The sequence below is a fragment of the Silene latifolia genome, chromosome 11 (assembly GCF_048544455.1).
Source record: "Silene latifolia isolate original U9 population chromosome 11, ASM4854445v1, whole genome shotgun sequence".
In the NCBI taxonomy this organism is placed as follows: domain Eukaryota; kingdom Viridiplantae; phylum Streptophyta; class Magnoliopsida; order Caryophyllales; family Caryophyllaceae; genus Silene; species Silene latifolia.
In genome coordinates, this window is record NC_133536.1 from 155217392 (window position 1) to 155241709 (window position 24318).

At 40.1% G+C, this 24318-nt stretch overlaps 1 protein-coding gene across 1 annotated transcript; it reads left to right on the forward strand.

The window, feature by feature from the left end:
• Positions 1-22385: 22385 nt before the first annotated feature.
• LOC141614180 (wall-associated receptor kinase-like 2) lies at positions 22386-23765 on the forward strand. Its single transcript, XM_074432937.1, has 2 exons — positions 22386-22478; positions 23412-23765. The coding sequence occupies exons 1-2, from the start codon at positions 22386-22388 to the stop codon at positions 23763-23765; spliced, it is 447 nt and encodes a 148-aa protein (XP_074289038.1).
• Positions 23766-24318: the final 553 nt, after the last annotated feature.

The following is a 24318-nucleotide window of genomic DNA, read 5'->3' on the forward strand; positions in this document are numbered from 1 at the left end:
GGTAGCGTGATGACTCGATCCCTCCAATCCTAGTCGCCACAATCAACAAAACCTCGCTAAGCCAACCGCTCACCATCCCCGAATGGATCACCGCAGTTTCACAAAACAACAACAACGGGGTCGATCGACTAATCAAAAGTAAGACAGAATAACAATATAAACAAACATCATCCTCTATCCCGGTCTCACAACCACGTACGAATCGACTACGCCCGAAGGGTGTAGCCCCGCCCGCATTACCCATCGCAACAGGTAATCCTCGCGCCAATGGGGGACCGCAGCCCATCCCACCTAGTCCAGCTCATCAACGAGCGACTAATAATCCCTGTCCCTTAATGTGCACATCCCCTCCCGTGGCGGGTTCCACGGAGGGCGAACTAGGGTGTGAAGTCACTCCCGCAAGTGACTCCACTACCATCACAACACACACAACCTTACCGCTGTCACAACACCACAACAACACCACCATCACCACTACACCCATACTCCGATGATCAGCAGATGACAATCATACACAATACAATTACAATCTTAAATCAATTAACAATGGCCGAGTAGGGAACCCTACCTCATCGCAAAGCATGCAAGACTCCCATTTACAGCCACGCACGACTCCAACAAGCGTCCTAACAATGATAACCATCTCCTATTACACAACTATATTCAAAGAATCACTCACAAGAACACAAGGCAGAAACTTACCTACATTTCGCATCGATGGTGACATAGACGACCACCACTTCCGTCATCCTTTCTCGGTGAATCCCGTCATTCCCATGGTATAGGTTTAGGCTAATTTCATTTGAGTGTGAAGATATGGGGTGATAGGGGAGAGAGGTAGGCTAGGGTTAGAGAAAGAGGAACTGTCGAAGAAATGAGAAATGAAATGAATCTCGCGAACTTGGGTTTATATTAACGTGTCGACAGCAGCCATACTCGGTCGAGTACAAGAGTACTCGGCCGAGTAGGCTCTACTCGGTCGAGTATCGGGGATACTCGGCCGAGTAGCCTCAGCTAGGTCGAGTAAGCAATCATGTAACCCTCATGATACGAGTCTGATCCCTCACCCATTCATCCCTAAGGTCTGTTTGGTCAACATTACCGGTCAACAATGTTCTTAAATATCCTGGGTGTTACAATCTTCCCCCCTTAAAAAGAACTTCGTCCCCAAAGTTCAGCCCACACGACCCTCTCCTCGGGTTTACGTACCGTGACATTGACCACCCACACCAAGGTGCACAAATTTACACCATCCTGACATCATCATCACACCGACTTACTCAAACAATAATCACCTATCACCAACTTTCACATACTCTTACAGAAATTAATGAACTCACATGCATTCTTTTGCCAAACGCGACACAACTATTATCAACTACACACAAAAATGAAACAATACTCAAAACAGCACTCAACCATACAATCATAGCAATATACAAATGCAAACCATATACAAATGTGAACTACCACGATCAATTATCATAAAAAATTGAGTTGAGACATCCGTGCACAGTATAACCTTCATATTACTTGAATACAACATAGCTACAGCTTCAAGGAAACATGAACATAAATTCTGAATGTTAACGTGCCTAACATACATGTGATTCCAAAATCATAGGTATAACTAAATACATATTTCACGTAATTAAATACTTAATTCCGCGACATTACTCTTCCCCTCTTAAAGGAACTTCGTCCCCGAAGTTCACCACAAGCCAATTCCGTGCCCAAAGCCAACAAGTACATCCTGACGGCACACGCTACTATAAGACAAAGCAAAACACTACACCACAAGACTATACTAATCACGTATAACAGCACCAAAGAGTTATAGCAGTCGCCACAAAAGTCGTTACCCCGACTCAAAACAAAACAACTAACAAAACGAAACACCATCGCGACCATCCCCCTCTTTTAGCACAACTTACTTTATGACATTACACACTTGTGGCTTATAAAGACAAAATGTTTCAGCAACCAAGTAGTATATAACAATTAAAAATATGGAATTAATAAGAAATAGCAGCTTGATGTGTAACCCGTTGAGGCGATTATCACTGTAACCAAATATATAGATATACGCATAAAACTTGTTACAGCTACCCCGCTATATGAGTAGGGTATTACCTTTCATATGCTTTAATGACGCAGTTATCCCCCCCCCCCCCCAAGTAATTTAAGATTCTAGTAACGCACCAATGTTATACCACGAAGCATCCACTAACTCATAGCCTATTCCAACAATCACGTATCCGTGATACGATCATAATCCATCTGTGGAACATGTTATAGTATAAAATAGCAAAATAAGGTATTAACAATTCTTTCATACAACTATCACATAACTTATGCAATTCACTTAACTATTTCCCTTAATTCTCTGTTTCAGCAATATTCGGCCGAGTATGAAAGGTTACTCGGTCGAGTAAGCTCTACTCGGTCGAGTATATGTGTATACTCGGCCGAGTAAGCTCTACTCGGTCGAGTAGTATCTATGCTCGGTCGAATTATCACATCCAGAGAGCCTTTGAAGACATTACTTAGAGCATTCACCGTCAACCTGCATCAAATTCTTTACAACAATATTAAACACAACCAAATCCTAACATACACAACATTCAACATGTCTCCATACGATAATTAAGTAAATAACGGCCTTATGGCCGAGTACAGTCATCCATCAATGGATAATAAATCCCGAAAGAAATATCCAAAATAAAAGTACGAAATCCAACACAATAAAACAAATCCATCACAACCAAATAAATCCAACCTCAAAGAAATCAAACCAAATAGTCTAACAACATAAGATCAATGACGAGGACCCTCCTCCATGTCATCATCACCACTTGCGCCTGAAGTACCTGCACCTGAACTCCCTGCTCCTGGAAAGCCTGCTGCTGCTGCTGCTGAGTAGTCCCCTCCTAACTGACTGCCAGAGTTGGCTCCCCACGGTCCCGCGAGGTAGCCAAACTCAATCTCCTCCCGGAGGTCTCCGAAGAATCCCTGTCAACTCCATAGCTGTGAAATACCCCCGTATCCACCCCCAGTCCTCTCCACCAGACAGGCTGTGCTAACTGAGTCCCTATGCCCTGGTTAAGGGTCATCTCATGTAGGTTGCGGAGCACCAAAGTAGAGGAGATCCGCTCAGCCAATTCATGCGGCTGCATCCTAGGGTCATGCACTATGGGGTAGGGCGAATACTGGTAAGGGTAGCAAGGATAGGAGTCAGGAGTAGAGTAAGAGGGCTCAGATACAACTGGGTCTGCCCTAGACTACCTCACTCCGCGACGCTCCCGAGGTGGGGGAGGTGCCTCCTGCTGTCCCTCAGGTACGGTGACAGGCTCAGGTAGGTCCAGAAGAATCCGTGGGTCAATCAGGTAGGACTGGGGCTCAGGTCTAGGAATGCCACAAGTCTCCCACTCAGCCAAATGATCAACAACCGGGAGATGAGCTGGGTCCGGAAGCACCATCCACATAGTTCCCCTCACTCTCCAAGCATACGACCCATCATCCATCTTCCTCAACCATCGGTTCTGACACCAGTACTGAGCGTCCATGGTAGGCACAATCTCTACATACTCATTCCTCTCAGGAGGTGGGGCCTCAAAATCTGTCAGGCGCTGAGCTAGGCGGGTCACTATGGACCCGCAAGCAATGTGTCGGGTCTCGGACTGTGCCATACGCTCCAGACTAGAGCACACTACACCAGGGGCACTGTAGTAGAATGGTTTCTGACGGTGGAGGTTGAGGTAAGACATAAGCAACATGACCTCATGAGAATTAAGCTTGCTCACATCATCTCTCGAGTATAACAAATAGGTCATCATCCTCAGAAACATACGAAGGGAAACGTGCTGAACATCATTAATATGCATGGCACTGGCACTAGGGGTAGGTCTACCAGTCAAATAAGGAAGGTAAAGGGGTGCACCACTATTCTTGGCCACATCACTAAGGTAGTCATCCTCCTCGGCCTCTAAACCCAAATGGTCAGCCAACTCGTCCAGGGTAAGCTCATGATCCTCATTCATGAGACGAAAAGAGACGGTCTTTCCCTTTTTATCATAAACAAAAGAGCTCAAAAACTCTAAGGTTAAGTGGGGGTAGGATTTCTTTCTCAGATGATACAACCCCTCCATGCCCAAAATCTTGAAAATATGAACTATGCCCTCCTTGATCCCCAAAGTCTCAAGGATACTAGGGTTAACACAGCGGGTGGGGCGAAAAGGACGACGCATAAGAGCCACAAAAGCCTTTCGATGGTTGAAATCAGAGAAAATTACCGATGGATGTGCTTCCACCGCGAACTATCGGTTCGATGCTTGACGACCAGTCTCAAGCTGGACATTAGTACGGGTTCTTTTGTTGGGTAAGCCTCTGGTTTTCACCATACTTTACAAAGAAACAATTCTTTAACAGGAATTGACACAAAATTCTTAGCGCAAAAGACGGATTTGTTTTCAATTGTATACCGATTTTAGAACCATCCTTTTAATACAATTTATCAGAAAATCACCAATTACCTTACAATTTATATGGTTACAAGCTTTAATTTGTTTCAAATTAGGGAATAATCATCAACAACCAGAAGATTTCAGAAACAATTCGTTTTTGTTAACCCTAAATTTCAGAAATTGAGTTTTTAAACCATGAAATTAATCAATTAAGGCATACACAAGATTGATATACAATTGAATCCAAGAATCAACAAATTAAAGACTAAATATCAATTGTTTTAACAAGGAAATCAAGATATAACATGCTATTATACCATAACTTTGAAAGCAAGTGAGAAAATTGAGTTTAAACCTTACCTTAAACTGGTTTGAGACGAGCAAGAACAAGTAGAATACCCAAGTTTTACCCAAAAGCTTGAGGGAGGTAGGATATGGAGTTTTTAGAGAGAAGGAAAGGAAAGGTGGGAGGCGGAAATAAGGAAGAAAGGAACGAAAATAGGGTTTTTGTATAACCCGCATAAGTCCCGCTACAGCAATACTCGGTCGAGTATTGGGAATACTCGTCTGAGTGTCCACTACTCGGTCGAGTATTAAGGATACTAGGCCGAGTGGTTACTACTCGGTCGAGTACCTTTCTTACTCGATCGAGTTTTGAAGAACAGAAGCGATTATTATTCTCACAAAACGGGCACTCGGTTGTGTAGCTTAATACTCGGCCGAGTATGGTCTACTCGGTCGAGTACACTCATCTACTCGGTCGAGTTTTCCGAAAACAAGGAAGAAGTCGTAACTTTTCATTGTTCCTGCAAAATCAAATAATATCGTTCGGAGTTCCGTGCATCCGGCTTATCACTGTTAAAGCTGATTTCTACCACATAAACACATAACAACATCACATCCATCATCGGAATGATCATCACTCCTACTTTCATTCCTCACTTTGCCATGAAATTATTATATTCTATCCTTATAGCATACTCAACAATCTAATTACAGTACCTGCAATGTTTAACTCTCATGTCACATCATCTCCAATTCCGTTAAATCACCAGATATGCACTATAATCACATTTGCAACGTAGCAATCCAACACACAACACATTCATCGTGAAACAAATAAGTTAACTTGTCACCGATCTCCCATTGCGACAATTCCATCGCTCATTTCAACTTTTCCACACATACATCAAACACGTATCACCCTAATAATAGATACACACATCAATCATTACCAAGCAATCAACGACTCTCACTAGCTACCCTTTTCCCGTGTCTGGCTTAAGTCCGATGGGGCCATGATTTTGAAATGAGGGCGCCTACTCACCCAAAATCTAGCATCGGCTGGGGCTCCCAACGTACATACATCAGGTTCATTTTAATTGACACTCTATATTCATTAGGTTCATTGGTTTAGGTTCCAAAATCGTCGGCTTTGATACCACTTTGTAACACCCCCGCACACCAGGATGCCTTACCAAGGACCATTCTAGTGTAAGATGGTGTTACCATCTCGGTTTCCCGAGGGAGTAGATCAAATTAGACAACTAAAGAACAATCATATATTATTAACATGTCTTATAAAATACAACTTACTACAACGTCTTTATAATAAAGGTACAATCATGACACTAATGACACTGCCTCTCTAGAACGGTAGCGTGATGACTCGATCCCTCCAATCCTAGCTGCCACAATCAACAAAACCTGCTAAGCCAACTGCTCACCATCCCCGAATGGATCACCGCAGTTTCACAAAACAACAACAACGGGGTCGATCTTGACTAATCAAAAGTAAGACAGAATAACAATATAAACAGCTGATCATCCTCTATCCCAGTCTCACAACCACGTACAGTAACTGACTACGCCCCGAAGGGTGTAGCCCTGCCAGATTACCCATCACAACAGGTAATCCTCGCCGCCAGTGGGTGACCGCAGCCCATCCCACCTAGTCTAGCTCATCAACGAGCGACTAATAATCCCTGTCCCTTAATGTGCACATCCCCTCCCGTGGCGGGTTCCATGGAGGGCGAACTAGGGTGTGAAGTCAGTCCCGCAAGTGACTCCACTACCATCATAACACACACAACCTTACCGCTGTCACATCACCACAACAACACCACCATCACCACTACACCCATACTCCGATGATCAGCAGATGACAATCATACACAATACAATTACAATCTTAAATCAATTAACAGTAAACTGAGTAGGGAAACCCTACCTCATCGCAAAGCATGCAAGACTCCAATTTACAGCCACGCACGACTCCAACAAGCGTTCTAACAATGATAACCATCTCCTATTACACAACTATACTCAAAGAATCACTCACAAGAACACAAGGCAGAAACTTACCCACATTACGCATCGACGGTGACATAGACGACCACCACTTCCGTCATCCTTTCTCGGCGAATCCCGTCATTCCCATGGTAGAGGTTTAGGCTAATTTCATTAGAATGTGAAGATATGGGGTGATAGGGGAGAGAGGTAGGCTAGGGTTAGAGAAAGAGGAACTGTCGAAGAAATGAGAAATGAAATGAATCTCGCGAACTTGCGTTTATATTAACGTGTCGACAGCAGCCATACTCGGTCGAGTACAAGAGTACTCGGCCGAGTAGGCTCTACTCGGTCGAGTATCGGGGATACTCGACCGAGTAGCCTCAGCTAGGTCGAGTAAGCAATCCTGTAACCCTCATGATACGAGTCTGATCCCTCACCCATTCATCCCTAAGGTCTGTTTGGTCAACATTACCGGTCAACAATGTTCTTAAATATCCTGGGTGTTACAACTAAGCCTGAGTGTCAAGGACTTCTACTTCGGTAGCATGATGACTCGAATCCCTTCCAAGCCCGCAAGCAACATGACTAACTGTACCTGACAAACCAACTGCTTACCATCCCCGAATGGATCACCACAGTTTTGAAAACACAGCACGGGGTCAGTTTACTGTATAACAAAATAAGATATGTACAAACAGGCAATCAGCTGATCGTCATCCATCTCCAAACTCCCGATCTCACCTAGTAACCGACTACACACCGAAGTGTGTAGCCCTGCCAGATTACCCATCACAACAGATAATCCTCACCGCCAGTGGGGGACCGCAGCCAATCCCCGCTCATCAACGAGCGATAACCCTGTTCATTAATGTGCACATCCCCTCCTGTGGCGGGTTCCACAGAGGGCGAAACTAGGGCGTGAAGCCACTCACGCAAGTGACTCCACTCGGCCGAGGACGCGCCTCGCGAACATCACCATCAACCATCACAACACCAACACCAACTCCAATACACCAACAACACTTAGCAGATAATCAATCGTACAACAATTACCATACAATTTTATAACAATTAAACAATAACCGAGTAGGGAAACTCTACCTTATTGCCAATCCATGAAAATGCATCCAACAATTAGCCAAGCAAGACTCTGAGACGCATCCTAGCGATGCAGACCGACGACGACGACGATGACATCCTTACTTGCATACTCCATATGTAACCCAATCCCCTTCCATGGTTAGTGGCTAGGCTATATGAGAGTGTAGGGAAATGTGGGTGATAGGTGAGAGAGATATATATATTAGGGTCAGAGAGAAATGGAACCGTCGAAAATGAAATAAAACTCACGAACTTGCTTTTTATAATTACGCGTCAACAACGGCTATACTCGGTCGAGTACTCTCATACTCGACCGAGTAAGCCCTACTCGGTCGAGTGTTACCACTACTCGGTCGAGTAGTCCATACTAGGTCGAGTAAACAACTACATAAGCCACTTATCCTCGCACCTATCCCCTCCTAAGGTCTACCGTGGTCAAAAGGTCGGTCAACGGGTCCTTAAACAGGGCGTTACACCTTCTCCCTTCCATTTCTTTTTATTTACAAGGAAGATGGGCTATGTTTATGAGGATGTTGTGGAGTTTTGTGTTGTGATTTTTGTGCTTATATGTTGTTAGGAGCTTGTATTTAGGATTATATGACATAATAGTTGGTAGAAGCATATGCATTAGATTGTTTATATGTAGGTTGCATCATGGTATGTAGTTGCATTTAGGAATAAACTTTGGAAAATGCCTAATTGAAAAACTTGACAAGTGTGCATAGGCCCTTGTAGATACTTTTCTCCTTAAGACTTTTTCTACTAGAATAGTCTTAAATACTCTTTTTAATGTCATACTAGTATCGTTTGACCCATGCGCTAAGGCCTAATCAAGAGTACCTTGTGGTCTGATAATTTCTTGGCTACCGTTTATTCCAAGGTGACCTTTGAAGCCATGAAACTGTTCTTTCACTTCTACCATATATTATCTTGTTAACCAAAGGGAACAGACATTATAATCATCAAATTGAGTTCAAATGCCAAATGAAAGTCAAAGTTATTCTTGTCTTAGGCTTAGGAGTGCAAATGAGACTTCTATGCTCTTCTAGAGTACCCTTATTATATATGAGGTCGTTCTCAATGTCACTTCGGTGAGGATTTGTATATTGTTAGTCATCCCCGCATTCCCTTGCCAAAAGACCTAATTGCCAAAGTATTCAATGTCAATCATAAAAAAATGGCAACAAATGCGCTTAATGTCAAATTCTACAAAAATTGGGGAGAAAAATAACCCGAAACAAACTACAAATGTGAAACTCATGTATCTTGAATCCCTTTTATCCATTGATGGTCCTATCTTCTTTTTGCATGGTGGAGAGGGGATGACCCTTCCTTTTGTCTAGGCAAGAGTGGGAATTCCACAATCCTACAGTGTCTTCTAACATCATAAGGACCTTGCTCTTGACGAAAGCATTTAGTAATTGTGGACGAACGTAGCCTAGTTTAACACTACTTGGAGGTGATTTATTTCTATCCTTTTAGAGGGATGTGCACATTAATGGCTTGAGTATGAAGGGACTCGTGTTGTGTCATGACGTATGGGAGGGGTCAAGTTAGCACCCGGGCTCGGTACCACGGACGGGTTCCGAGTACTTATTTTACGGGCTGCGGTCTGACTGTTTGGTGGCGGTGTTGCGATAACGTCATTGGGTTGTTTGGTACCCTAGGCGTGTCCCCGGTACCGGCGTTGAGGTGGTTGTGGAGACCGTATGATTTACTCTTGCATTTCATTGCATTCATTTACATGTTATCTCATGAGGTTCTGCAATATTGAAACTGACATGTGTTGGTTGTGTGTAACAGTCGCCTGCTTTAATTAGGGTGGCCTGTGACAAACCATGTGATATTTTCGGTCATATGGAGAGCAGTTTGAGTACATGTTTCGATTTGGTAGGGAGCGGGATCACGGACCAAGACATGGACCTTGGAGTCGAGTTGAGTGACCACGAGATATAGTTGTAGACTTCATTATAAAGGTTGTTGTAGTCTCGGCTTGTATTATTCATTTATTCTTTATGTAATTCATTAAACATGTTATTTATATAAAGTGTTGCTTAATTGAAGTTCTGATTCACTGCCTCTGGAAACCGAGATGGTAACATCTCTTGATTACCCTGGCTGGGTAAGAAAAGGGTGTTACAATAACAGTGAATAATTGTAACTAGGTGATAACTAGACTCAGGCAGCTACTCGATCTGCCCTCATGTATGTCACACCCTGAAGCCCTACAACACAGCAACAACCAATTCAATCTTAACACCTGCTATATCAGACTGCTCCCCATTTAACCGGAAATATCAAGTGGTTCATCATAGGCCACCACAATTAAAGATGGTTATATTTACATAGACACACACACGTCAACCACTGGTTGAGTAGGGACTAACTAAACAACACACTAAAAAAAACTAAACATGAGTAAAACATAAATAAAGACAGCAGTGCTAGCATAATAATAATAAATCCAGCTCAGTCAATATAATTACACGTTATGGTAACACCCATAATATTCATCCATCCATATTAAAATCCATCACATACACTCCTCCCAAACTCCGTCTTAACCTGCCTCAGCACCGAATGTGCACATCTCCCTAGTAGCGAGCCAACTAGAAAAGAGACTCTGAGGGGCGGCCAGTGATCAACTGACGCCACAATGACTAAATGTTGTTCAGATCGGTCCCTTCAATTAAACACATGAGCTAGCGGTATATCGGTCCCTTTAATAAATAACTCATAAAGACTCGCGGTGTAGCTGTCTCCTCAATTAAAATACAAGAACTTATAAGGACTAGCAGATCGGTCCCTTCCAAATAAATCACCATTACCAACTTAACAACACACCCACCATTCCCCATCCATGGTCTCTATCTCAATCCCTCAACAACAATAGTAATAATTAACGATAACAATAATGCTCAACGTATAAACATCACGCCAGCACCAATACAGTCCGTAAGTCGACCAACCCAGGTTTCAGGGCGACCGAACCACGAGCCAATTTGTCCCTGCACTGTTTGTTATCCCAATTTTCGCATCACAATAACATACAATGAATACAAATAGTAGTTGAGTAGGATAATCCCTACTTTTTCAGCAAAACTCCCCGCAAATAATCTACACAACAAATTAGAATTGCTCCTCTATGAATCCTCCACCTAAAGTAAATATTATACTACGCAAACAAGAACGATATCGAAATCACCCAAACCCGAAACTAGGGTTCAAATCCACGGCCAACCATGGTCAACAACGGTCAAACAACGGTCAAAGGTCACGGCCGGGTCAACAGTTTAAGTTTAGGGAAGAGTTTGTCAAGAGATTACTACAAAATATAGATTAAGATAAAGGCTAAACAACCTACGATGAACAAGAAGGATTGACTGATAATTCCGTCTCACGCGTCCCTCCTCTCTTCTCCTCTCTGAGGTTTATGTGTGTATATTATGGTGAGTAAAATTGTATTAGAATAGGTTGGGTAGGGTATTCATAGGTTCAAAATAATTATAATGTAATTAAGAAAATAAGAAAATTTGATATAAAGTAGAAAATTTGTCCGCCTAGCTCAAGGTCGATCGACCCGCGCATTAGGTCGATCGACCCACACAATAAAAGTCATTCATTCGTACAACCACCAGGTCGCCCAACCTCCTACCTAGGTCGACCGACTCCCACTCCAAAGCTCAGTTAACTACGCTACAAAATAACTATAAAATCTCGGGTATTACACTATGAATATCCAAAAAACGTAAAAAGGAAAGTTGACCCCTCTCTAGCTAATCCGAAGATGTCCATACTTCCCCCCGACGCAACCACCTTTATTAAACTACCTCCATAAGCTATTGCACCAAGCCCGAAACACCTTCAGTCCTCCACATATCGAAGTGGAATGTCAACTCCGGCGCATATGGTTAGATCTTCAAAAGTTAATAAAAATTTCGAAAACTATAACCATATAAAAGCATTTGCTACGAAATTGCGGGTATCCTATTGCCTAAGTCTTGATCGAAAATGGTGTCGTCGCCTCGTCGGTAAATCTAACAAGTCAACGACCTAAGTTTTGATCGTTAAATTAATCTTAATTTCACTTAATTATTGTTGGGGTTGTTTCAGATGGGGACGTGTGGCTTAGAGTAGTAGAGGTGGTTCCCGACGTAGACCGGTCGTTTGTGGAGATTTGGCTGGTTGGTTGGGTGGGGGTTCGAGTGAGGAAGAAGGCAGGGTGGTTGAGTGGTGGATGGTGGGCGGCTGAACTGATTAAAGTTTGGAGGGGAGACAAATAGAGGGGTATGTTATGAAAAATTTATGAAAAAATGTTCATGATAAAGTAAAAGACGTACATGAAAGAGCAACTATGTAAAGTATATATTTAATGATAAATTTCATAATAAATGCTTAAAATTTTAAATAGACGAACTAGAAAGAGAATGTGCAAATGAAAGCGGATATTATAAGTTTTGATTATAAATTCCTTGTTCAAGTGTTTTGAAAATCAAATTACAAGGGAAAAAAAGCCAGGAAAAACATATAGTATACTTGACCTCACCCATAATTTTCATACCTAATATCAAAATATCAATAAGAAGCAAGTCTTAAAAAAAATGTCAAATCTTCTATAAAAGTAAATTCCTTTAGAGAGTTTCTATTAGCTTCTGATTTTCAAGGATTGAAAAAACACATTTTTTTTATGTAGGGACCTCACATTCATTAAGCAGATTTAATTACTCTCTTATTAGTATAAAAGCCAAATTACGACTACTTTAATTTTAACGGAAATGGCACGCGGTGTCCTTTAGGTTTGCCATTTTGCACGAAATACCCAAAATTTTGATCCAGAAAACTTTAAGAGGCCATAACTCGTATTTACGAGATCGGAATGTGATGGTTTTTTTTCAAATTGAACGTCTTTTCGAGAACTACGATTTGGAAAAAAAATTGTCGTATTTGGATCCCGTGGCTAGGAGTTTTTGTATGTCAAAGTTATTTTGATCGAACAAGCTTTGCGTGACCATATCTCTTGGTCACGAATTCCAAACTCGAAATTTTTTTTTTCAAATCGTAGTTCTCGAAAAGGCGATTTATTTGAAAAACAAATCGTCACATTCCGATCTTGTAAACATGAGTTATGACCTCTTAAAGTTTTTCGGATCAAAACTTTGAGTATTTCGTGCACAATGGCAAACCTCAAGGGCACCATGTGCATTTTCCTTAATTTTAATGATTAAAAACTTAGTGTTGTAATTGTGCCCAGACCCAATCGAATCTGTAACGTTAATTACTACTGGCTTAACGTTGAACCTAGACGGTTACACACTTACGGGTTCACGTTTGACACTTAAGATAATATTAGATTTTATATGATAATAATTAAAGTATATATCTAGAAAGCGTATTATTGTATTAACTCCTAACACGAAAGATACAATTAATAAAAGGAGAAAGTATTCCATAATATTTATATAAGGAAATAAAATAAAAAGTTATTTTATTCTCCCTATAAATACATAGGGGAATTGGCAAGGGTTAATTCATTTAGTCACTTATTACACCCCATAAAGTTAAAAAGAGGAAAAATGGTTTTTTTTTCTCATGGTTCTCATATTTGCAAGTCGTCTCAAAGGTTGAGAGTAGACCTGGCAAAATGGGTCAGACCCGAATGACCCAATCCAAAAAGACTGACCCGAGACCCGAAAATGACCCGAACTTGCTTAACCCAAATATGACCCGAAACCCGAATTGACCCGACCCGACCCAGTCCCGACCCGAACATTGTCTGACCCAATGTTGACCCGACCCGAGGTGACCCAATCCGAAAAGACCCGACTCATAACTGACCTGATCCCAAATGACTTGAAGTGACCCGAAACGACTAGTACTAACTCATATTAATATTATATATATCAAAATAAAGTTGCATTGGTTACAATAACCCCTAATAAATGGTTAAATTTGCAAAATAGCATTTCTTAATCAAAATAGTATTAAATTAAGTGCTTAGCCAATAACTCAAAAGCAACCCGAAAATGACCCGACCTGAAATGACCCGACAATAGGTCACCCGAAATTGACCCGAAACCCGAAAGTGACCCGACCCGACCCAACCCGACCCAAAATATGTGGCAGACCCGAAATGACCCGACCCAAACTGACCCGACCCGTACCCGACCCAAGTGACCCGTTTTGCCAGGTCTAGTTGAGAGTGTATACTATACCCGGTGTGGATATACTAGAAACTCTGTACTTTCAGAGTTAATTGTTGACCCGTCTTAATTCCAGGTATGTGAATTTATCCCTTTTGTTTACATCAATTTAAATGTTATAGGTCTTTAAATGATCATATAATTATTATTTCTGCTGCGTATAACGATTCCTCACTTATGACCGTGGGCAAAATTGTAATTCAACTGAAAAGAAACATAGTCTAGAATACTCTGTAATAAATAGTACAATCACATGAATAATTTAATAAACTTCTTTTGTAAGTTTATATTATAAACAAATCACTGCATGCATAATGTAAAATTATTCGGTACCTCTATATTCTAAATTACATACTAAGTACAATATTATACGAATAGTAGATAATAGTTGATTTTAAAAAATCATATAAATTGGATTTCAGTTACAAATGACACAAACAAAATAAGACAATGTCAAAAAGCGGTTCTAAAAGCCATTATTTTTCAATGATATTTACCAGGAAAAAATATTCGAAATAGAAAATTTGACTTTGACGTATAAAAAACAAATAAATTGATAAATCTAGACAATATGAGCATAAGAAAAGGTTGAATTGTTGTTCAACAAAAAAAAAGAAAAAACCATCACGAGTAGTAGATCTATTTGAGTTGTCAATTTGCTCATAGTATACAAAACGTTATACTAACATGTTAATCTGCGCCTTTCATTATGTTTTTTCTTCAAATAAAAACGAATAAAACGTTGTCTTCATTGTTTAAAGTGGAGAGATAAACGTATAATGATTGGAGGCGTAGTGTGAGGGTGGGAGGCTAGGAGATGGGAAATGAGAGGTGAAAGTGAGTATTTGGCTATTGACTAATGAAGTAATGAGTAAAAGTTTTTATATGGAGTGGAAATGAGGGTTTGTTTAAGTACTCATAATTCTTGTTTGGTTATATGCTCATAGAGTCTTTTTTATTCATCTATGATCAATGATAATCGATGTAGTTTAATACGAACTTATGAAATGCGATATTTTTGAATATTAGCAGTTTAATTAAGCTATGTAAATATTTTAGAATTTTCTGTTTATTGGATGATATTGATTACTCTCTTCGTTTCAGTTATTTGATTATCTTTAAGTAAAATATCCCACATACAGAATTAAAAAGTTATATAAATAATTTGGACAAATGAAGTAGTCGTATTTTAAATTCTAATTTTTCGAAATATTTTTTTCTTTTTGTAAGAAATCATCATTGTATTTCATTTAGAAAAGAAATTACAATATTTGCAAAATTTTATCCACTATAAGATAAACAATCTAGAGTATATGAAAATTAAAATTCTATCCACTATTATGAACAAATACTTTCCCCAATTAGTCTAAAATTCGGATTTGAATTTTTTCGATATTTTTCGAAGTATTTTTTTCAATATTTACGCATTTAGTCAAAAATTTTGTCCTTTATCCATATTTACTTCATGTCAATCTTATTACTCAAAATTTATTATAACAACTATAGAATATACAAACTCGTGCAAATTTGCACGAGATTAAAACTAGTTAAATGTAGATTGGTGAATTATATTGTTACTCGTGAGATCGGATTATTGAATATGACAATTATGGTCATAATAAGGAGCACAATATGTATATATACACTTTAAACATAGTGTTCATGAGAAATACGACCCAAAAAAATATATATTGGTTTATATCCCACACAAGATAAAATACAACCTTAAACTAGCTTTCACAAATGATATTTACCTTTCCCGTTAAACCAATATTTTTGCTACAAAAAAGTATATTTGTCTCTAAATTGAAACATTAACATTTTGGAGTCCAACACAATAAACATGCAAATAAATGAATAATACTACAACTCAATAATTAATCATTTCTTTCTAAGACCATCCCCAAGCAAAGGTCACGCTAACTAGGTCACGAACCGATTTAACTCTTAATTCCACCTTATTAACCTTGACCCATTTTCACCCTCCCAAGCAGAAGGTCGCGACCTAGGTCATCAACCCAATCATTATCCACTTTACAACATTCCCACTATCATATTATATACTTCTCTCTTACTTTTTTTAATTTTATAAATATATTCATTGTAAAATACTAGTAACAATATAATGCTATAATTAACACAAAAGTATTTGAATTAAAAAATAAAATTCAGTTTTTCAAAAAAAAAAATAATCAGAAAAAGGGAAAAAAAAATGGGAATTACGTTAAAAATCAAAAGCAACCCTCTCTTTCTAATTTCCCTAATGTTTCCAATCTCTAGTTCTCTACCCAGACTCTCCCCCAAATCAATTTTTGTCCCTAATTTACCAAGATCTTCCCCTTTCATCCTATTCACCATAATTAAATGATAAAACTATGATCTCCTTCCATCTACCCAACCTTCATCTTCTTCGTTCCCATCACTGCCCTCCTTCATCCTACCCAGATCTTCACCTTCATTAATTATTTTTCATTTCTGGGTTTCCAAGATCTTCATCATCCGGTATAATTTTTTTCTAATCCTTTTTTAATCATCGATCTCGTTTTTTAGTCCCAAATCAACCCATATTTCTTCATTTGTTGTTGTTAGACCATCCCCAAACTGTTTAAACGATTTTGTTGTTCAACTCGGTAAATTTTTGTGGGTCAAAATACATCAAAATTGAGTTTATTTTGTTGACAATTAAAAAATATGGCCCTTTTTAATATACTTATATTTTTTCTTGTTTTAATTTAGTATATATTCATAATTTAATTTTGTTTATCAACTTGTTCTTTACTTTTCTCATTTTTGGGAAAATGACAGAGGAACACCATTTTGGCAGAGGAGAAGTCGATTGAAGTTGTCCTTTTTTTGTGTCCAACAAACCAGAAAATGACACCTATTGGGTCATGGAAGAGGTCACCAAAATGAAGTAAAGGTCACAAATTGACCTTCAAAGGTCACAAATTGACCTTTGGTCACAAATTAGCAACTTTGGTTACCAATTAAGAAGCTTAATTATGTCACTAACCATGACCAAGCAAGGTCATGACCAAGCAATTGACCTTGCTTGGGGATGGTCTAAAGAAAATCCCAAAATTACTACTCGACAACTTCTTTAGACCATGAAATTTTGTTCACCACGTAAATGTTACCCTAAAATGCACCTTTTTCATAACTTTTTTATAAATGTAATGAATATCATGTTATCATAAAGAAAAACACATTCTTAAATTTCTCACAGTAAAAATATCAAATATTTGGTAGTGTAGAGGAGAGTCATAAATGATCTAATCTCTCTTTATCTTAACCTTGTAAGTTTATTTAATGATAAATTTTTAATCATCTTTTTATTTGTTTTAAAAGTCAGTGCAAAAATCATATGTATTATTTACTCATCCAAACTGAGTTAATGTTATACAAAAATAACTTGCATTCCAAAAGGCTGAGTACAGTGATCCAAATCACAACTCGATGGTACTTGGGTATTATAATGTTGACTCTTGTAGTCAACCTCTTAACAAAGAGGAAGGTCCCCATTAAAGAATAACTATGAAAAAAATACTTAATACTCATATTAAAAAAAGACATAATATTAGAATTTCACACAGAATATCAAGACGACGTAAATACAATGAGGCGGTCCCTAATATTTTCAACCATGGTCTACATACAGATTTTCCTTGAACCCCGGAATACATTTACAACGATACCGGTACACACCAAGTTCTTGTTCAAGATCGATGCAGATGTAATTTTGCTTATAAACATATGATGTTTATTTTGAGCATATTCTTGACAAATGGTGTTCGGAATGAACCAATTGTACACTATTGGTAATTCGTCGACCTTTTCAACGAAACCGGATGACTCCACTTCAATTGCGACGAAAATCAAGGCTTTACGGTCTGTAAAAGAATAACTACAATTTACGATTTTTATACTCGACTTATGCTCAAAATATTCCAAACTCGTGTTGAACATTTGCAAGCCCTTGGTGTGAAATATAAGAGAAGGTTTTATTATCAATGTGCTAATGTACCTCAGAATACACAAGCTATATATAGGATTTACATGGGTGTGAACGTAAGATAAACATGGAAACAGTATAAACAAATTCCTCCATCTAAGGAGAGAATTATGGTGGAGATATATACATTTTGATTGATTGCACTAATTGCATTATTTACGGTAAATGGAAATCATAATCAAAGATTATGATTTGTTATATTTAACACTCCCGCGCAAGATGGACGGGCGTAGTCGGAGGCCGATCTTGGATGATAGTTCGAGAAACCGAGACTTGTGCAGGGGTTTGGTTAATGTATCAGCAAGTTGATCAGTCCCATTGATATGTTGTACCCGAATTAATCCCTTCCGGACCTGTTCTTTAACGAAGTGAAATGACAATGCTAGGTGCTTCATCCGGGAATGAAAGACGGGGTTTGTTGAGTAGTGAGTTGCGGACAGATTATCGCAATAAATAGCTGGCGAGTGGGGTTGCTTGAAGCCGAGCTCTTGAAGGATGGATACAAGCCATAGAAGTTCCGAAGTTGTGTCAGCAACAGCACGGAATTCGGCTTCGGTTGTAGAGCGAGACAGAGCACGTTGCTTTTTGGATGACAATGAGATCGGGTTTTGACCGAGGTAGATTATAAAACCAGTGGTGGACACATAGTCATCTGAGTCGCGAGCATGATCAGCATCACAGCATGCGTGAAGTGTAAGGGGAGATGAGTGATGAAGATGGATACCGAGGTGTAAGGTGCCATTAAGATATCGTAAGAGTCTCTTAAGAGCAACCCAATGTGCGGAGGTGGGATGGGTGAGGAATTGAGCTAGTTTATTAACCGGGAAGGCGATATCCGGTCGGGTCAGTGATAAGTATTGGAGACTACCGATAATGGCACGATAGTCTGTGATATTTTCTATTGGTTTTTCTGGTTCTTTTTGAAGGTGTGGGTAGTCAAGCATGGGTGTGGTTGCGGGGCTGCTTTCTTGCATTTTGAATTTGTGTAAGAGATCAGATAGGTACTTGGTTTGATTGAGATGAAGACCATTTTTGGTAGGGGTCACCTCAATTCCTAGGAAAAACGAGAGGGGTCCAAGGTCCTTTAATGAGAATTTTCGAGAAAGGTCATCAATAAAGGTTCGTATGTGAGATGGGTTTGGTCCGGTGACAACGATGTCGTCAACATAGACTAAAACAAATAGGGTGGTTTTGTCGGTTTTTAAAATGAAAAGAGAGGAATCAGTTATGGAATTTGTGAATTGAAGTGATAAAAGGTGATTTTTGAGCTCGGTGTACCAAGCTCGGGGTGCTTGCTTTAGGCCATAGATGGCCTTTTGAAGGTGACATACATGATCAGGTTTTTCCGGGTCAATGAATCCAGGTGGTTGAGCCATGTACACGGAATCAGTGAGACGACCTTGCAGGAACGCATTGTTCACGTCGAGCTGATGGAGAGGCCATTGATGGGCCACGGCTATGGAGAGAACCAGGCGAATTGTAGCGGGTTTGATGACCGGGCTGAATGTTTCGGAGTAATCGACACCAGGGCGTTGATGAAAGCCCTTAGCGACGAGTCTCGCTTTGTATTGTTTTAAGGTACCATCCGGGTTGTACTTAACTCGATACACCCACTTGCATCCAACAACATTTTGGGCTTGGGTTCGGGGCACTAGAGTCCAAGTTTGGTTTCGTAGTAGGGCCTGGTGTTCGTCAAGCATAGCGGAGCGCCATCGTGGGTCGACTAAAGCTTGTTTGGTAGTGGTGGGAGTGAGATGAGAAGTAGCGGTTGTTGCGAGTTTTGCTGTTTTGGCGTAGCGAGGATTCGGTTTGATAATATTGTTAGAGAGGCGGGTGACAACACGGGGTGGAGGTGGTGGAGGGGGTGGTGGTGGTGTTGATGTAGTGACAGGGGTGGGCGGGTTGTTGGAGGTGGTGGCAGTGCTGCGAACAGGAGAGAAGGTGGTGTCAGGCAAGGCTGTTGTCGAGGGGGAAGGAGTTTGCTGCGAGTTGGTGGTTGGTGGTGGAGGGGGGTTAGGTATCGATGTGGGTAGTATGGGTAGGGCAGGGGCGAGGAGGGGTATGGTTAATTCGCACCACTGGTCAGGAGTTTGATTGAGGGAGGGACTGATTTTTGTTAGTTTAGCAAAAGGGAATTCATGCTCAATGAATCTAACGTGTCTTGAGGTATACAGTTTTTGGGTGACGGGTTCAAAGCATAGATAGGCGCTTTGAGTGGTGGAGTAGCCAACGAAGACACATGGGACGGATTTGGGGTCGAGTTTGTGATGTGTATAGGGTCGGAGCCATGGATAGCATAAGCATCCAAAGGGCCGTAATTTGTTGTAGTTTGGGTCTTGATTAAAGAGAAGTTGATATGGTGTTTTGTTTTGTAAGGTTGTGGTAGGTAGTCGATTTATTAAATAGGTCGCGGTTGCAAAGGCATAAGGCCAGAATTGATTTGGCATTTGGGCATGAGTAAGGAGCGCGAGACCGGTTTCAACAACATGGCGATGGCGTCTTTCGGCAAAACCATTGTGCTCGGGTGTGTGAGGTGGTGATGTGAGGTGTGTTATTCCGTCAACAAGAAGAGTCGGGTTTAATTTTTTGTATTCTCCCCCATTGTCGGAATAAAATTGCTTTATCGGTTTTTGAAAATATTTTTCGATTATAGCTTTAAAGCGGTTGAAAGTAGTAAGTGTGTCGGATTTATTTTTAATGGGATAAAGCCAAAAGTAATGAGTAAAATGGTCGACAAAAATTACGTAATACTTGTATGAGTCGTAGGACAGAATGGGTGATGTCCAAACATCCGAGAAAATAAGATCAAGAGGGGCAGTGGAGTTCAGCGTAGAATGCGTAAAGGGTAATTTGTGACTTTTATTAATAAGACACGAGTTGCAATACAGAAAATCGTAAATACGGAAATTATAAATAGCATTTAATCGTTTAAGTGTAGCATTATTAGGGTGTCCTAGTCTGGAGTGCCATAAGCTACTGGGTGATGATTTGAGGCTGGTGAAGACTTGGGGTTGTGAGTTTGTTGATTGCCATTGATAGACGCCATCTTGAAACGGTCCTTGGATGAGAATTTCACCCGTCAAGCGATCCTTAAAACAAAAAGATAAGGGTGAGAAATGGGCAGTAGCATTATTATCGTTACAAAATTGTGAGACAGATAATAAGTTCCTAGCAATGGTTGGTACGACAAGCACATTATTGAATAAAAGATTACGAGAAAGAGAGGGAGTAGTAAATGAACCGTGGTGGGTGATTGGCAGGCCTGACCCGTCGCCAATTATGAGGTCATCAGGGCCATTATAGGGACTGTGAAGAGCGAGATTTTCGAGATCATTTGTGATGTGTTGAGATGCCCCACTATCGACAAGATAGGCAGAGGTTGGGGCAGAGGCGGAAGTAGCAGTGTGGGCGTGGGGCCTGGTTTGTTTCGGTGGAGGGAAAGTGACCATCGGATAGTCTTTCTTGAACACGGGACAATTGCTGATAACATGTCCCGTTTCACGACAATATTGGCAGCGGCCTTTAAACGGCCTAGGGTTGGAAGAGGAGGGTTGGTCACGGTTGTTGTTGTTAAATTGGTGAGAGTGGTTGTGATTATGATTGTGGTTGGGATAGGTGCTGGTTTGATTGGGGTAGTGGCGGGTGTTTGAGTGGTGGTAGCCACGATTGGCGGCATGAGCAGATGGTGGGAAAGTAGTGTTGGTAGATGAGCGTTTGACAATACATTCTTGTTGAATGAGGCGTTCATGAAAGGCTTCAAAGGATATAGGTGTATCACGGACTCGAAGCGCTTCGATTATATCTTTGTAAGATGCGGCAGGGAGACCATGAATTATTTGGTCAATAATGTCCTCGGCGTCCATGGGTTTGCCGAGGTGGGCAAGTTGATTTGTGCAAGATTTAATCGCAAGCATGTAGTCAGAAATAGTGCCGTCTCCGAGTGTGATATGACGAAGACGATCCTTGATCTGACGAATATGTCCGCGTGAGGGGTTGGCATATGTGGTTTCAAGAATTTTCCATGCCTCATTGGAGGAATTGGCATCAAGGATGACAGGGGAGATGGAGTCGTGTAGGGTGCCGGCTAATGCGCCTAGGATGAGGTTGTCTTGTTTGAACCAAGTGGTGTAAGCGGGGTTTGGAATCGGGTCTGGGTTCGGTTTGGAGTCGGTAGCAGGTGGAGTGATCGTGGATGGTGGGGTTGGGTTGGTTCCATCGAGATATGAGAATAAGCCATAGCCTCGAAGGAGTCGGGTAATTTGGAATTACCAGGAGCGGTAATTCGAAGGTGTTAGTTTGATACAGTTGGGAAAGGAGATGGAGATGAGAGGTTTGGTTGGTTCGTCATTGTTTGGAATGACGGTGTTGTTTGTGTTTGCCATGGATGCAGCGAGAAGCACAGCGAAGATGGTTAGGATCTATTGGGATCGTGATACCATGTGAAATATAAGAGAAGGTTTTATTATCAATGTGTTAATGTACCTCAGAATACACAAGCTATATATAGGATTTACATGGGTGTGAACGTAAGATAAACATGGAAACAGTATAAACAAATTCCTCTATCTAAGGAGAGAATTATGGTGGAGATATATACATTTTGATTGATTGTACTAATTGCATTATTTACGGTAAATGGAAATCATAATCAAAGATTATGATTTGTTATATTTAACACTTGGGAAGTGGGGCTTGAAAACATCCAATGCCCGAAGAAGTGTCATACTCCAAATATTTATTCTCGGTATAAATCGTGATGCAAGTTGTCAATTTCCTGTCGGCTATTCTTTTGGCGTTGAGTAACCTGTAGTGATTGCATCCTACAATCATAAACATGTCGTCCTTGCTTGACCACATATACGAGCTAAAGTTACAAACCCGTGCAAATTTGAATTGGTTAGAATAAGTATTTTAGATTGTATTAGTTATATTGCCAGGGTTCGTAAGATTTCACACTAATAAATTTATGTATTGGTTAGAATAAGTATCTTAGTTAAATGATGAAATTGACCATATAATCATAACATTTTAACAATTAACAGATAAACATAGTAACAACGGTACACTATGGTAAGAAATTACTTATAATAGTACTTTAGAATCGTAAGTTAAACAATATATAATATATTAGTAATATATAATGCAATGTTTATAATATATCAGTGTCTCCAATCTAAAAGTACTATGCTTATCTCCTAATTTTAGTATTAGTATTCATTATTATTGGTTTTGTGACTGTATACTAATAATGATAATGATATTTGTATTACAGGCATTGGCGTAGCGTTTGGAACTCTTTTCTTTACCCTTAGAGGATATTAGATTTTAATGATTGTTAAACAGAGAAGGCAAACCATTGAGAAAGCCAAAAATTTCAAGAAAAAAGGTGGGTTGTTACTAGAACACCAAATATCATCCAGTGATTGGATGATAGAACGAACCCGACTCTTCACGCAAACAGAACTAGACAAAGCCACTGAACAATTTAGTGAATATCGGGTTCTAAGACAAGGTGGTCAAGGTGCGGTATATAAGGGGATTTTGGCTGATGGAAATGTAGTTGCGATTAAAAAGACGAAGACGGTTGGGAAAAATCATGTTGCAACATTCATTAATGAAGTGGTGTTGTTGTCTCAAGTGAACCGCATGAGCATTGTCAAGCTATTGGGTTGTTGTTTAGAGATGGAAACGGCATAGTTAGTATATGAGTCTGTGCCCAATGGAACCATTTCAAGTTTACTGTGTGATCCAACCAAAGATTTCCAGCTTACTTGGGCAATTCATCTTCATATTGCAATTGACGTGGTTGATGCTCTTTGTTATTTGCATACATCGTCATCGACTCCGATACTACATCGAGATGTGAAGACATAAAACATACTTCTCGATGCCAAGTATCGAGCAAAGTTGTCGGATTTCAGCATATCACGATCGATTGCAATTGATCAGTCCCACATAACGACCAAGGTTCAAGGTACTTTTAGGTACTTAGATCCCGAATATCATGATACACATCGCTAGACAGATAATAGCGATGTATATGCATTCAGGGTGGTTCTCGTAGAGCTGCTAACGGGACAAAAAGGCCCTGTGCCAACCGAAATCTATGCGGATAGGAGTCTTGTATGGTGGTTTAGAGAGGTGTTGGAGGATGACAGGTTATTTGATGTTATTGATACCCAGGTTGAGAGAGAAGGCATTAATGAAGCTTAAATGGTTATTGCCAACCTTGCTTTGAGATGCATCAACA

Coding starts and splice junctions, on each gene's coding strand:
- LOC141614180 (XM_074432937.1), top strand. CDS start 22,386: ATGGAGATGAGAGGTTTGGTTGGTTCGTCATTGTTTGGAATGACGGTG. Junction 22,479..23,411: donor CGAGAAGCACAGCGAAGATG/GTTAGGATCTAT, acceptor ATTGTTAAACAG/AGAAGGCAAACCATTGAGAA.